This window comes from Nicotiana tabacum, chromosome 9 (genome assembly GCF_000715075.1).
Source record: "Nicotiana tabacum cultivar K326 chromosome 9, ASM71507v2, whole genome shotgun sequence".
NCBI lineage: Eukaryota > Viridiplantae > Streptophyta > Magnoliopsida > Solanales > Solanaceae > Nicotiana > Nicotiana tabacum.
In genome coordinates, this window is record NC_134088.1 from 99,367,733 (window position 1) to 99,382,046 (window position 14,314).

At 33.2% G+C, this 14,314-nt stretch overlaps 1 protein-coding gene across 1 annotated transcript; it reads right to left on the reverse strand.

Moving 5' to 3' along the window:
* Nucleotides 1-2,998: 2,998 nt before the first annotated feature.
* Nucleotides 2,999-13,796, reverse strand: LOC107804378 (uncharacterized). The gene is made up of 3 exons (XM_016628267.2): nt 13,504-13,796; nt 12,564-12,746; nt 2,999-3,318 (listed from the first exon to the last, which is right to left on the reverse strand). The coding sequence occupies exons 2-3, from the start codon at nt 12,723-12,725 to the stop codon at nt 3,151-3,153; spliced, it is 330 nt and encodes a 109-aa protein (XP_016483753.2). The 5' UTR covers nt 12,726-12,746; nt 13,504-13,796; the 3' UTR covers nt 2,999-3,150.
* Nucleotides 13,797-14,314: the final 518 nt, after the last annotated feature.

Below are 14,314 nucleotides of genomic sequence, written 5' to 3' on the forward strand. Positions count from 1 at the left end.
CTAAAACTCGGAGTACAAAAAATATGGGGATTTTGGGGAAGGTGGGTTGAGGAGAGTAACATAAAAATTATTTTCCTAAAATTATTTTTTACTATCTAACCAAACACTAGAAAATATTTTCGGAAAAAGTTTTCCACTCACCAACCAAACAAGAGAAAATAAGTGATAAAACCACTCATTTTTCATGGAAAATATTTTTCTTCGTACCAAACACACCCTTAATGTTTACATAACTTTAATGTCACAAGAGAAAATATTTACCTAATCTATAATGGTTAATTCTCAGTTCCATCTCCTAACATTGCCATACATGTTCACATAAACTTTGAAAACTTTTACCTAATACCCGGAGGTAGATCTAGGATTTAAGAAGGTCTATGGATTCAAACTTTAAGGTTATTAACATTGAATACATTATATTTTTAAAATTATATTATTGTAATTGTAATAAATTTTTACATATAAATTTATGCTCTAAGTTTAAATGAACCTAGTAACCTATAGCTATATCCGCCCCTGCTACTACCTAGTAAACCAACATTCTCTGCACTGTATGCATGCTGGTTGGTAATTAAGTTGATGAGGTCTTTTAATTTACTACACAACATCATTAAATGTTTATGGTATTAATTAATAAGGTTTTCTTGAATGTTTGCTAGTTATTGTTCAGTTCATATTATATACTACATAAACAAATGATGAAGAAAATAAGGTTTACTAGAAAAATGAAAAACTACAAAAGAAATAAGAAAATAATTCTTTTTCTGTTCCGCAATCTCTTTCACTTTTTTTTTATTTTGTTTACCTTTTTCAATGTTTAAAAATTGAAGAAGTTGAATAGAGTATGACATGATTAAACTTCATGATCTGATAAGAGCATGCAGTTTTTAGTTGTCTTACTAGTATAAGATACTGTTAAACTTTTCACTCTCGTTTATTTCGATATTTTTTTGTGCTTCAGTAAAATATTGTTATAGAAAATGTATATTATAACATAACATGAAAAATTAGTTCCAAAGAAAACTTGGCGTTATAGCGAAGTTTGTTATAAATGATGAATATTATAGAGAAATTTGACCGTACTTGATTCGTCTTGTGGGTCGGGTCATTACGTGTTGACTGCGGCCGTGTAGTTCTACCTCGTGACACTCTTAACTAGTAGCTACGTACTTGTTTTATTTCAAGCAACAAATTTGCTCTACAATCAACTCGAAATGTAAATTGTTTGCTGTATATATGTAAACCAAACACTAAAAGAGCATTAAAATAAAGGTAATCAATAATTAAACGGAAGTTGCTTACGAAACAATTTCTCTAATTAATTTCCGTAAATATTTATAACCAATCATTTATCACTGCTTATGAATTCATTATTGCAAGAGTATTGACAGGTGATCTAATTTAACTAAAATGTTGAACCTATATAGTTAATTAACAGGGGCGGCTCAACAGATCTAGGGACCTAAGACAAAACTATATTCGTAGGCCCTTAATCCCAGTATAATCCTATTAGTGGGATTTGGGAAGGGTAGTTTGTACGCAACCCTTACTCCTACCCTGGAGTAGATAGGCTGTTTCCGATAGACCATCGGCTCCCTCCCTCCAAGAACTTCCCACCTTGCTCTTGGGGTGACTCGAACTCACAACCTCTTGGTTGGAAGTGAAGGTGCTCACCACTAGAGCAACCCACTCTTGTCAAATATACTAATTAATGAGGGGAAAAAATTATCATAATTTATAAATTTATTGTATAAAATAACCTTAATCAAATAACAAAAAATATACTGTAACACTTTTTTTATTCTAATTATTTATATAAATTATATAATATATAATAATAACAATAATAATAATAATTTAAAATAAATTTGGGTCCTTCAAAATTTGGGGCCTAAGTCAATGGCCTCACGGCCCTAATTCTTAGAGCCGCCTGCGAGTTAATAGTAGCATCCATCGCAGCTGCAACTCCAACAATAAAAATATAATGTATGTGAGCAATTTATTGTCGGCCACTATAGAACTCCCAACATGAAAATATGTTACTCTATAAATGACAAACAATATTTTTTTTGTCTTTCGCAAAATAATTGTACCAACCAGCTGACAATGCTGATAAATTTGAAGTTATTGAGTGTACCTTCAATGAAAGGGACAACGCTAGTTTCCTTATGTGCAGTTTTATGTGAAGGTACGTAATTCTATACATGTTTAAGAAATTAAAGAAGATTTTTGATATATATGCTAAATATTCAAATTACAAAATTATTATTGTGAATAAGTGGTAATGAGAGTTCTATATAACTTTCTATTTTCGCTCTTTTTATAAAAGAATGAACTTGTATATGATGTGAGTCCGAACCAATCATGTCATTAAAGGTAAAATGAAGGTGCTAAAACTAATAGACTAAAAAAATATATCATATGAAATGAGACGGATGGAGTAATAATTGTACATGATAGCACTATTTTAATATAGTTTTCATTAAAAAATAGTAAATTAAAAAAAATATTTAGAAGAAAAATGCTATTTCAATCATTAATTGGACCCATTTCTTTTTTACAAACAAGAAAAGAATACTTAATTTTCCAAAAGGGAGCCACAAACAATTACTACAAGTTTGCAGGTTTTTGGTCACTACACCTAATAATTTGCGTATATGCATTGATGTCTAACTTACAATTAGGTGACGGCTGATAACCTTATTTTAGGTCCCAAAAATTTAAGACTCCAAAAATTAAAATCTTTACAAAAAAGAAAGAATAACCCAAGATTACGACATACCAAACAGTCAATAAAAAATAATTTTAACCAGGATAATTAATTTCAACATAACTAATCTCAGCATAAAGTGTCTTCAAAACCAAAAGACCCCTTAATTAGTCATCTGAAACACCTCAAGTATATCAAGTTGCAGGGCACTTAGTAACTGACCCTCATATCCTTGTGCCAGAAATCTAATTTCAGAACCTTTTTACACAACTAGCATTGACATATGGATTAGTCGGGCAGATTAACCCAAAAAATTGCACATTTCATCAGCAACTTACAAGATTTAACACACAAAATAAGCAGAAAGAAAGAAAAAACAAGTTACAGATAGCAAATAGAATTTAGTAATGTGACCATGACAAAGTTATTGATGTCACAGTCTAATCCTCAAGAATTTGCTGTTTTTCAAATTCGGCAATTTCAGCCAGTGAGCTAAGACTGCTATTTATTGTTTCATTGCTGCTACTTCTGCACTGAAGTAACTGTTCCCTGAGACTCCGCACTAGCTCGTTAAGTCTCTGGATGTTCTTCTCCTGTGATAAAATAATCTGCAAATTTTGAAAACACTAGTTAGAGCAAGGCTATAACAAGTCTTCATTGACTATTCCGGTTAAAATAAGCAGTCCCCAGTGTATCTGTATATAAGACTTACTGCAATAAAACAAATGCTCTACCGCGACCAAAAATATTAAGATGAAGATTTCATGAAAAAGGGGCAGTCTGATGCACAAAAGCATCATGCATTCACGCAGGGTCCGAGAAAGGGCTGCACCCCAAGGGGGTGTGATGTATGCAGCCTACCCTAATGCAAACATCAGTAGTGGCTGATTCCACAGTTCGAACCCGTAACCTATAGGTCATAGGGAGATAACTTGACCGTTGCTCCAAGGCTCCCCTTCAAGATGAAGATTTCATAATAACAAAATTAATATGACCACTTTTGATAGGCCAAAATGGAACTAATTAGCAGCAGTAAGAAAAAGGAAAACAGGGAAGAAACAAGTCCAATAAACTTGTAACATAACCAGAAGGTTCGTTTTTTTATCAATTAACAGTAACAAAGAAGAGCGAACTGGTAATTCTGTAAGATTAGGTGTAGGGAAGAGAAGAAAAGTCAGAAATTTAATTTTGAAAAGTAATGTATGATGAAAGAGAAACAAGATAGTAGCAAGTGGTCGAGGACACTGCACTATCATTAAAAGCACCAAGTTCAGCTGTAGCACCAGAAAAATTCTGGCCTATACCGGGCCAACTCGGTTGCATCAAATAAACTGGTCGGGCCAACTCGGTTGCATTACATCTCTTTGCTCCCCACACAATTACTACATTCCATTCTTAACAGAACAGTGACTTCCCACAGAGAAAAAATTGGGAGGAAGAACTATGGCCACAACAATCAAATATTTGTAAAATGGAGATTTTGCTTAACCTTACTAATTTCACAATCATGCGTGTTTTGTTCTTTTCTTTCAGATTTTAAAATTCAAATATATTAGTGCAAAACTTATGCCATAGGAAAACTGAGCACAATCACAATAGCATCTATTCTAACTAAGCATGTCAAATGATAAACCAGCTAAAATTAGAAAAATTGCACTATGAACACAACCACCTAAGAAATCAAATTTTTTATGCCAAGTCAAACAGGTATATTTGGTGCAACACCTACTGTACTTTTGTTGCTTTTTGTTAAATTTGGAGGTTTCTTTTCCAATTTATTTATCGACACATATGTCAATATTGAAGGACTTTAACTTGTCTGCATATAAGCACCTCAGTTCTGTCTAGTCTGACATCGAATTCATTTTTCTAATGCTTTTTTTTTTAGTTAAGTGTATTACTTCATTTTTCTGATGCTGCTAAAATTGATAGTTAGTCTCACTTTTATTCTACAGCCATAAATCTCTAGAGTGTTTCTACAAAACTCAAGCTTCTGGTTAGCTCATTCACTAGTTACACCAATTAACACGATATCGTCCACAAATAGCATACACCACGAAATCGTATCTTGTACTATATTGGTAAGTGGTAACCCATCCATAATTCAAAGCAGATCCCTGACCCACGATTAAGGGAAACTCCAACACAACTCTCTATTCTCTCACTTGCGATATCTCCTTCCTACAAATCTTTTTATGGTATTTATGTATCTAATAGAATTCTTTTCTTCTCCAACACCCACCAAAATACCTTTCTTGGCACTCTATAACACACTTTCTCCATGACAATAAAATAATGTGATCCTCTTTCTTCCTATAATTTTCTTCAATCTTGTAACAAAATATAGTATTTGTTGTAGATCTAGCGAGCATAACCTAAGCAGGTTCACTTTTATAATGCCCCTAAGTTTACATTTGATCACTTTTTACCAATATCTCATCGGACGATTAATGGTACTATGATGATTTGCACAACTTTGAATATCTCATTTGTTCTTATATGTCGGCAATATGGCTGTCCAGCAGGGGGAGGAAATTATCGGGACGGGACGAAATTTGACCGGGATGAACCGTCCCATCCCACTACCAAACGGGATGGGACGTGGGCCCTAAGCGGGCCTTTTTTTAAAAAAATCATTTAAATATTAAACATTAAAGTTGGCACCCGCTATTTTTTTTTTATAGATAGCAACGGTTATTTTTTTAAAGTTGACAGTTCGCAACGGCTAGTTATTTGACTTTTTTAATTATATAAAAATACTAAGTAAAGAATTATAAAACAAAAGACTTGTAATGAAATATTTTAGTAATTTATATACAATCTCAAGCTATAAAGTAACTAGGCAAGACAATTCATAAAAAAAAAATTCAAGGATAAAGCCTATTATTTTATTAATATAAGTTTCAATTTCACATACAAATACAAGTCTTTTGAAGAGCATCTAATCTACGCAGCCACCTTCTAGGAAGGGTTCTGTTTGAACTAGGGCTATCATACTAATATTTGTAAGCTCCTATATAGCTTTGTTTTAACTGATCTATAATTTTTGTGGGACATTGTTGCTTGATGTTCCATGCCGTCATCGCTCCCAGTGCAAAGTATCTCATTGTATTCTTCTTCCCTAGTGCTTAATTTTTCAAAACCAATATTTCTTCTTTCTGAATTAATCCAATCTCTGAATAAGACGGAAATCTCTAGGTTGTCCTCCGCTATGAATGTCTATGATCTCCGATTTGAAATCTTGTCGCACTAAAAGCACTTTTCGATGCTACTGATGATACTTGAATAGCCAGTATATCTCGAGCCATTATTTAAAGTGTTGGAGATGCCTTGCCACGCTCCCTCCACCATGCCAAAAGTTGTTTGTTGCCTTCTTCGTCTTTAATACATTTCAATCCCTGATTAAGATAAGAATTAAGCTTATCATCAAGACCTATTATATCCTCCATACCTTCCCATGCATATTCTACTCTAGCCTTAGAAGTAGTAGGGGCATTTATACTATCTGCAGTTGCCATAAATTTATAACTATCAAACATTAATCTAGCATAAAAATATATGCTACCTTGGCAGTTTTCGAGAGATAGTTGTTCATTTTCTTGAATTTCTAAATTCTCATAAATTTTACGAACAAGTCCCGCACCTCTTAATTTTAAAAATGGGTTAAGTAGAGTAGAAATTAAATAAACTTGGGGAATAGGGAAAAAATACATTTTAAGTTTTGCAATTATTTCATTAACGGCCGATGCATAGTCTGCATTTGTTTATACTTACCAAATACAACAGAAATTTCACAAATATACCATAATATTTGTGTAACAGTAGGATAGTATACACCAGAAAATTATTTTGTAACATAAATAAAATATTTCTACAAATTTAGTAAGTTCTTCGATCTCACACCAATCAGACTCAACAATTTGATCAACAGGGTTAGCATTATGCATATTAAATACCATTTGTATATACAACCGATGATCATAAGCAACTTCAAGCATTTCATAAGTAGAATTCCACCTAGTACAAACATCTTTTGGAATTTTTCTATATGGAAGGTTAGCAAATGCACATCGCTTCGTTCTTTAAACTCACGAATTCTACTCGCTTTATTTTTCGTGCTAATAAAGCGAGTAGAATTCGTGAGTTTAAAGAACGAAACGATGTGCATGCGCTAACCTTCCATATAGAAAAATTCCAAAAGATGTTTGTACTAGGTGGAATTCTACTTATGGAATGCTTAAAGTCGCTTATGATTATCAGTTACCTATATAAATGGTATTTAATATGCATAATGCTAAACATGCTGATCAAATTGTTTAGTCTGATTGGTGTGAGATCAAAGAGCTTACTAAGTTATTAGAAAAATTTTATTATGCTACAAAATAATTTTTTGGTATACATTATCCTACTGTTACACAAATATTATGGTATATTTGTGAAATTTCTATTGTATTTGGTAAGTATAAAACAAATGCAGACTATGTACAAGCCGTAAATGAAATGATTGCAAAATTTAAAAAGTATTTTTTCCCTATTCCCCAAGTTTATTTAATTTCTACTCCACTTAACCCATCTTTAAAATTAAGAGGTGCAAAGGGACTTGTTCGTAAAATTTATGAGAATTTAGAAATTCAAGAAAATGAAAAGTCTATCTCTCGAAAACTGCCAAGCTAACATATATTTTTATGCTGGATTAATATTTGATAGTTATAAATCTATAGCAACTGCAGATGGTGTAAATGGTCCTACTACTTCTAAGGCTAGAGTAGAATATATATGGGAAGATATAATAGGTCTTGATTCCTCTATTGATGATGAACTTGATTCTTATCTTAATCAGGGATTGGAATGTATTAAAGACGAAGAAGACAACGAACAACTTTTGACATGGTGGAGGGAGCGTAGCAAGGCATTTCCAACACTTTCAATAATGGCCCAAGATATACTGCTATTCGAGCATCATTAGTAGCATCGGAGAGTGCTTTTAGCGCGACAAGATTTCAAATCGGAGATCATAAACATTCATTAGCAGAGGACAACCTAGAGATTTCCGTCTTATTCAGAGATTGGATTAATTCAGAAAGAAGAAATCTTGGTTTAGAAAAATTAAGCACTAGGGAAGAAGAAGAAGAAGAAGAATACAATAAGATACTTCGCACTGGGAGCAATGACGGCATGGAACTATAATGGAACATCAAGCAACATTACCAATTCCACAACAATGTCCCACAGAAACTATAGATCAGTTAAAACAAAGCTATATAGGAGCTTACAAATATTAGTATGATAATTTGTAATTAGCTAATAAAAGGCCTAGTTCAAACAGAACCCTTCCTAGGAGGTGGGTGCGTAGATTAGGTGTTCTTCAAAAGACTTGTATTTGTATGTGAAATTTGAAACTTTTATTAATAAAATAAAAAGCTTTAGCCTTGAATTTTTTTTCTGAGTTGTCTTAGTTAGAAGGGGAGCCTTGACATAATTGGTAAAGTTGTTGCCATGTGACTAGGAGGTCACGGGTTCAAGTCGTAGAAACCACCTCTTGCTGAAATGCAGGGTAAGGCTGCGTACAATAGATCCTTATGGTTCACCCTTCCCGGGACCCTGCGCATAGCGGGAGCTTAGTGCACAGGGATGCCATTTTCTTACTTAATTACTTTATAGTTTGAGATTATATTAAATAAATTACAAGTCTATTATAATTACTAACATATTTCGTTACAAGTCTTTTGTTTTAATATCTTATAATTCTTTACTTGGTTTTTTTATAATTTATTAAGTTATATAAATATTAGTAATATTAATATTAGTAATGTTAATAATTTACCCCTCTTTTTACTCAAAGTGTACTTAATACATTTTATTATCCCCACTATGCATTCCTAACTTTTGGTACAAGCCATCTACAATTTTATCCAAGCTTTGATAGCAACCTTCTTAGCTTTCCTCTTAGCTCTCTTATACTCTTCCAAGACTTATCCAAATTCTGCTTTTGGTATCATTTTTATACCACTCTCCTTTTCTCTACACCCCTTCTTCCACCACCGTGATTCTTATGAGGTCCTAGACCTTTGTTTAGACACGTCTAGAACTTTATTTGCTACTATCATAACGTAAGTTGTCATTTCCTTCAATAGTTTGTCCTTGAAAGTTATTTGATTTATATCATTTAGTCCCAGCGCCGACTTCGTTTGCTTGCAGCTCTTCTCCTCTTCCACTCTACTCTTTCGCTTCAAATCCAGAACTACAAATTATGTTGGGTAAAACGCTTCTGCTGGTATAACCTTAAGGTCTTTACATGGAACTCTGTCACCTTTTCCGGCAAGAATGAAGTCTATTATGTTGTGATTACTTTCACTCTTAAATGTTATCAAGTGGGACTCCCTTTTTTTAATGTATTTGTTAGCCAAAACTAAATCACAAACAAAGGCGAACTCTAGAAAAGCTTTTCCTTCTTAATTCTTTGTACTATAACCATATCTTCCATGTACTTGAACGAAACTGTCATTGCCCACAAGTCCATTCAAATCTGCCCCAATAAAGATCAATTGGTCATTTGGAATCCTATTGGACCAAAATATCCATGTCTCCCCAAATTTAATCTTGGTTTCCTTATTTAATCCTATTCATATTCATGCACTTATGATGTTAATTGTCACCTTTCACCACACTAGTCCTAACTATGTTGCGCGGATTTTCCAAAATAGGGCCACACCCGTGTCAGATTCTCCTAAAATACATTGCTTTTGGAGAATCCGACAAGCACTCAGCGACATTTTAGGAGAGTTCGAACAACATAGGTCCTAACAGGATAATGCTATCACCACTTCAGTTTACCTCTACAACTTATCTATAAGTCTTGGTTCTAAAACGATTACTATCTCGTTGCCATTTAAACAATGCCACAATTAATAACTTGTATTGCCAATCAGAATCTCTCCAACTTTTTCCAAGTCTACTTAGTCTCTTGTAGACACAATATCCTCAGTTCAATGCATTTGAAAATAACATTACTAATTTCATCACATTTTAATTGTTAAGATGCTAATTTTGATTCATATTTGTGTGGGAAAAAAGTAGGGAGCACAGGGAAAGTAAGAGCACAGACTAATTTGTTACTACCTTTGTTGATTTTATCATGTCACATAGTGATGGTGGGACCTCATAATAATGAGAGGATACTTTGATACATACCTAATAGTTAGTTTAGCAGTGAGGAAAAAAGACAAACCTCCATTAACAATAGATTTATATAAATATATTTCATATTTCTTTGCTTGGATGAAAAACATTATCCCCTAAGTCTATATCCAGAAGGCTTTATTTATTTTAGGTTTTCTTTAATAATTGTGGTATTCGAGCCAGCCTGCTGGCACCTCGGCTATTTCACGGAGTACCTGCTCTCTCCCACCAGCACAGGTACCGGGTAATTCTATCCATCAAAGCTTGGACAAATGGGAAGAAATCACACAGTGCTTATGTCTCCGCTTAAATTTGAACTTGAAACCTCATGGTTCTCAACCCGCTTTATTGACCACTAGGTCACACTCTTGGGTGCACATATAGAAGGCTTAACTTTTTGTCTATTCCATTTTATTTATTTCTTTTGTTACCCGTTCAACTTCTGAAAGTTTGTCGGTAAATTTCTGAGATATAAGCAAATGATGGCCACCTTGAAGTTAGTAAAAAGGGTAAAGTGGATTTTATTTTGTTTGACTTTTTAATTAATCGGTATTTTTTTTCTGTCTGACTAACACTGTAGTGTATGAGCCATTTGATTAATTAGTGGGGCTTAGGGATGATGTGAACTTTTGGGGGATTGCGGATATAGAGCCCTTATTATCAATTCAGCAGTTGTCTCTCCTTCAGAAGCAAAAAAATTTGATTTCCTAGATCCTATATATTTTTTGCTGGGACACAAGTTCTAGAAGGCAACTCCCAGTTTGAAATAAGATGAACTCCAGGATATATGAGATTATGGCTAATAAAGATGGGTATAATACGTTGAAAATGGTAAATATATCGTGCATATTTCATGTTAAATACTCAGCGGTTGCTGTTTTATAGAAAATAACAATAAAGAAAATAAAGGATATCATTATAGAATTTACGGGAAATCGATGTCATGAAGTGAGTGAAAATCATGGGACCAAGATTCAAATTCCAGCACCGACAAAAAACACTAAGTGACTTCTTCCCATCTACCTAAACTTTGGGGGTAGAGTTCTACGGTACCTCTTGTACTGGTGGGAGGCAGCAGGTACTCGACAGAATAGCCAAGGTGCATGCAAGTTGGTTGGAAACCATTTTAATAATAACTTTAAAACAAGAATTGTCTAGGATTCAAAAGTTGTTAAAAGATGAGTTTCTTTAAACCGTCCGACTTGGGAAGACAATACAACAAATAGTTTTTGATTGGTAAATAATACAATGGATAGTTTGTCCATGAGATTTATTGTAGATGGTCATTGCTCTATGTCAGTTGGTCTAAAGGTAAAGCTGAAGCGGGCCCCAGGGCATCCATTGTGCCTTGCACATAATTTGCCTCATGCTTCACAGGATTAGGCATTCACCTTTTGCCTACAAACAATTGATGCAATACATGCTATAAAAGGAATCACGCGCCAGCCCTATTGTAGTTGCAAGTTCTTTCCTAGTTTTTGTCCTTACTCTCATGTTTCCTTTAATTATACACTTTCAAGACCATAAAAGTTTGTAATGTCAGTATACTTGTGAATTTATTTATTGATTCGTTGCAACCTTGGCTAAAGCTTCATAAGATTAGAAACTAATGCTTCTTTAATCAAGATCAAAGTTAAATGGACTACTTAAAGCGAACATGACGGATTTGGTACTTCATGGAGCTAACTCTATGAGTAATGAGCAGTTTACAGATACTTGGCCTTCAAAATATATATATTACGCGGTTAAAAAGTATTTTCTATACAAGCTCCATGCAATGACATAACCGCAAAAACTGAGGCATACTTCATTCAAACTTCAAAGTGAGATAACAAAAAAGCTTTAAAGTGCAAAGCAAGCTATGCAGTGCAACAAAACGGTCAAAACAAAGCGACTATGTGTTTGGGTTGAATCTTCCCAAGATATTAAGGCATTTAAGGTGCTTGAAGCATTGCAAATTGATAAGAGGGAGTTGAATGTTGGTTTTTATTCCTCACTCACAGTTAGATTAACTTGGTTCTTTCCATTCTTAGGATAAGAAGGATTCATGGGGAAGACTATAGTATGCCCAGCCGAAGGAAAGAATAATACGAAAGTAGCTGGTTTGACAACAAGAAGTGATGGTATGAAAAACATAATCCAGTAATTTCATCTTACACAAACCAAATGATCCGTTGATAACTCTAGCCCTTGTACACTCCATATCTCCTATTGTTGCTATGATTTTTTCACCACCAAGTTCAAAACCTCTGAAAACTACAGAATCCCTTTAAATCTTTTACTCCTAATTAATGCAGAATCTTGAAATAAAGTATCAAAATGTAACGGACTTTAAAATCGACCAAGATAAGAAACAGTTGAAAGAAAGTTTTATTAAAAAAAAAAAGATGGAAGAGGTCAACAAGTGCAGTAACATGAAACTATGATATTTCCAATTTTGTAACTAGGTAGTCTAATTAAGTTATCCAATGCATATTATGTCCATTTTTCACTTGGAATTTGTCAGTGAAATATCAGTTGCGCATTTAATGATGCAAATATTCATCAGTAAGATACAATGACTTATGTAAATACCCATCTTCCAAGCTCCCAACTACCCATAAGCAATAAGAACGTACATAATTTATTCAAGAGAATCACACAATATGCAACAAAAACATGATCACATGATTACCTTCTCTTTAACAGCTTCTTCTCTATTTGAAATCTGTTGCTGCTTCTGAGATATACTAGGACTCGGTTCGACATCACTCACCAACTGCTGCTTCCATTCCAATTGAGATGTGATTATGAGTACAATCAACAGAAAAACAAGCAGTATTGGTCTCGACATCATAACGAGCTACTCTCACACCACCTGCCAACAACCCCAACAAACGAAAAAGTATACACATCAAATTCAGAAACAGACACATCCTCAGAATTCATAACAGAACCCACCTTCACTATAATCTAGCAAACATTAAGCGGTAATGCCCTCATTTATTCAATAGATTATAGTAGTATCTTCAAAGTAACATTATTAAAGCGGCATTTTTTTTTTTAATGTTTGCAATTCAACATCAACCGAAAGAGAAAACAGGATTTATCTCAAAAGAGAAAAGAAATGAAACCCCTAAATTACAATGCTCCATACTGAAAACAGAAGTAGCAAAGCAGTTAAAAAAAGGGATAAAATTTAAAGAAAATCAGTAACCCTGTTATAGCAACAAGGAACTAATCTTTTTTACTTTTAATGTGAAATTTCACAAATTTGCTAGAGACCCTAATAGAGAGTACAGATATTGACCAAATAACTTAAAATACTCCATAACTAAAAACCAAAGTAACAGAACACTAAATAACATGGATAGAATCTTTTAAAAAGCCAGTAGCCCTGTTGTAGCAACAAAGAACTGATCTTTTTTCACTTTTAATATCAAATTCCACAAATCATTCAGAGACCCAAATAGAGAATACAAAAATTGACCAAAAATCTAAAAACCCAAAGTAACAGAATAGCTTACAACAGTGCTATAACTATAAAGAACTTATCTTTTTCACATTTAATTTGCAATTCCACAAAAATTCCTAAAGACCCAAATGAGAATTTAGAGATAGACTAGATAACTTACAAGATCTAAGCTTGAAGTGGAGTTTAACTAACCATAGGTCCTCTAATTGTGAAGTACCAAAAATGGTCTTTTGGGGTTTCACTGTTTGCTTCTTTTTTTGAGTTTGGTGTTAGAACTTCTAGCAGTTTCCAAGAAGCAAACTGCTTTACACTAAGACAAATTCAAATAGGGAAATTGGGATTTTGAGAGCAAAAAATGATGATGGTGAATTTGGAAAATGATTGGGGACTGATTGGGGAGGTTACAGAGAATTTTAGGACTAGTCTTTAAATTGCAAGTTTGAGAGAGATGGATTCTCCTGTAGTCCTGTTGAAGATGAAAGATTCTTTGAAATTACAACAAGGTAACCAAAAGTTTCATAAAAGTTAATTTCGGTCCAACTTCTTTTTTATTTTATTTACTTCATAATTTTATTTTTTTTCTTGGATATTGGTTGGAGTGGGTTAGATAGAAAATTAGAAGAAGGTCAGACAGGTTGTTGCCACAAAAAAAAAAAAAAAAAAAAAAATCTTACTCTGAAAATATTTTTATTATTTTTACTGTTTAAAATTATATAATTATCTAAATTTATCAATATATTTTTTGAGTGTTATTTACTTACCTCTTATTTTTATTAGTTAATTTAAATTATAAATATTCTAATGTTAGCTTTATCCCTCTATTTTTATACATTCTTTTCTATGTAATATTTAATTAGTTTTCTCATTTTGCATTCTACTTGTAATTAAAATTATGTAATATCTTTTTTTGGTTTGTTAAATTATAATTTTGAATTTATCAAAAATATAAAAAGATAAGCCCTTTAATTTTT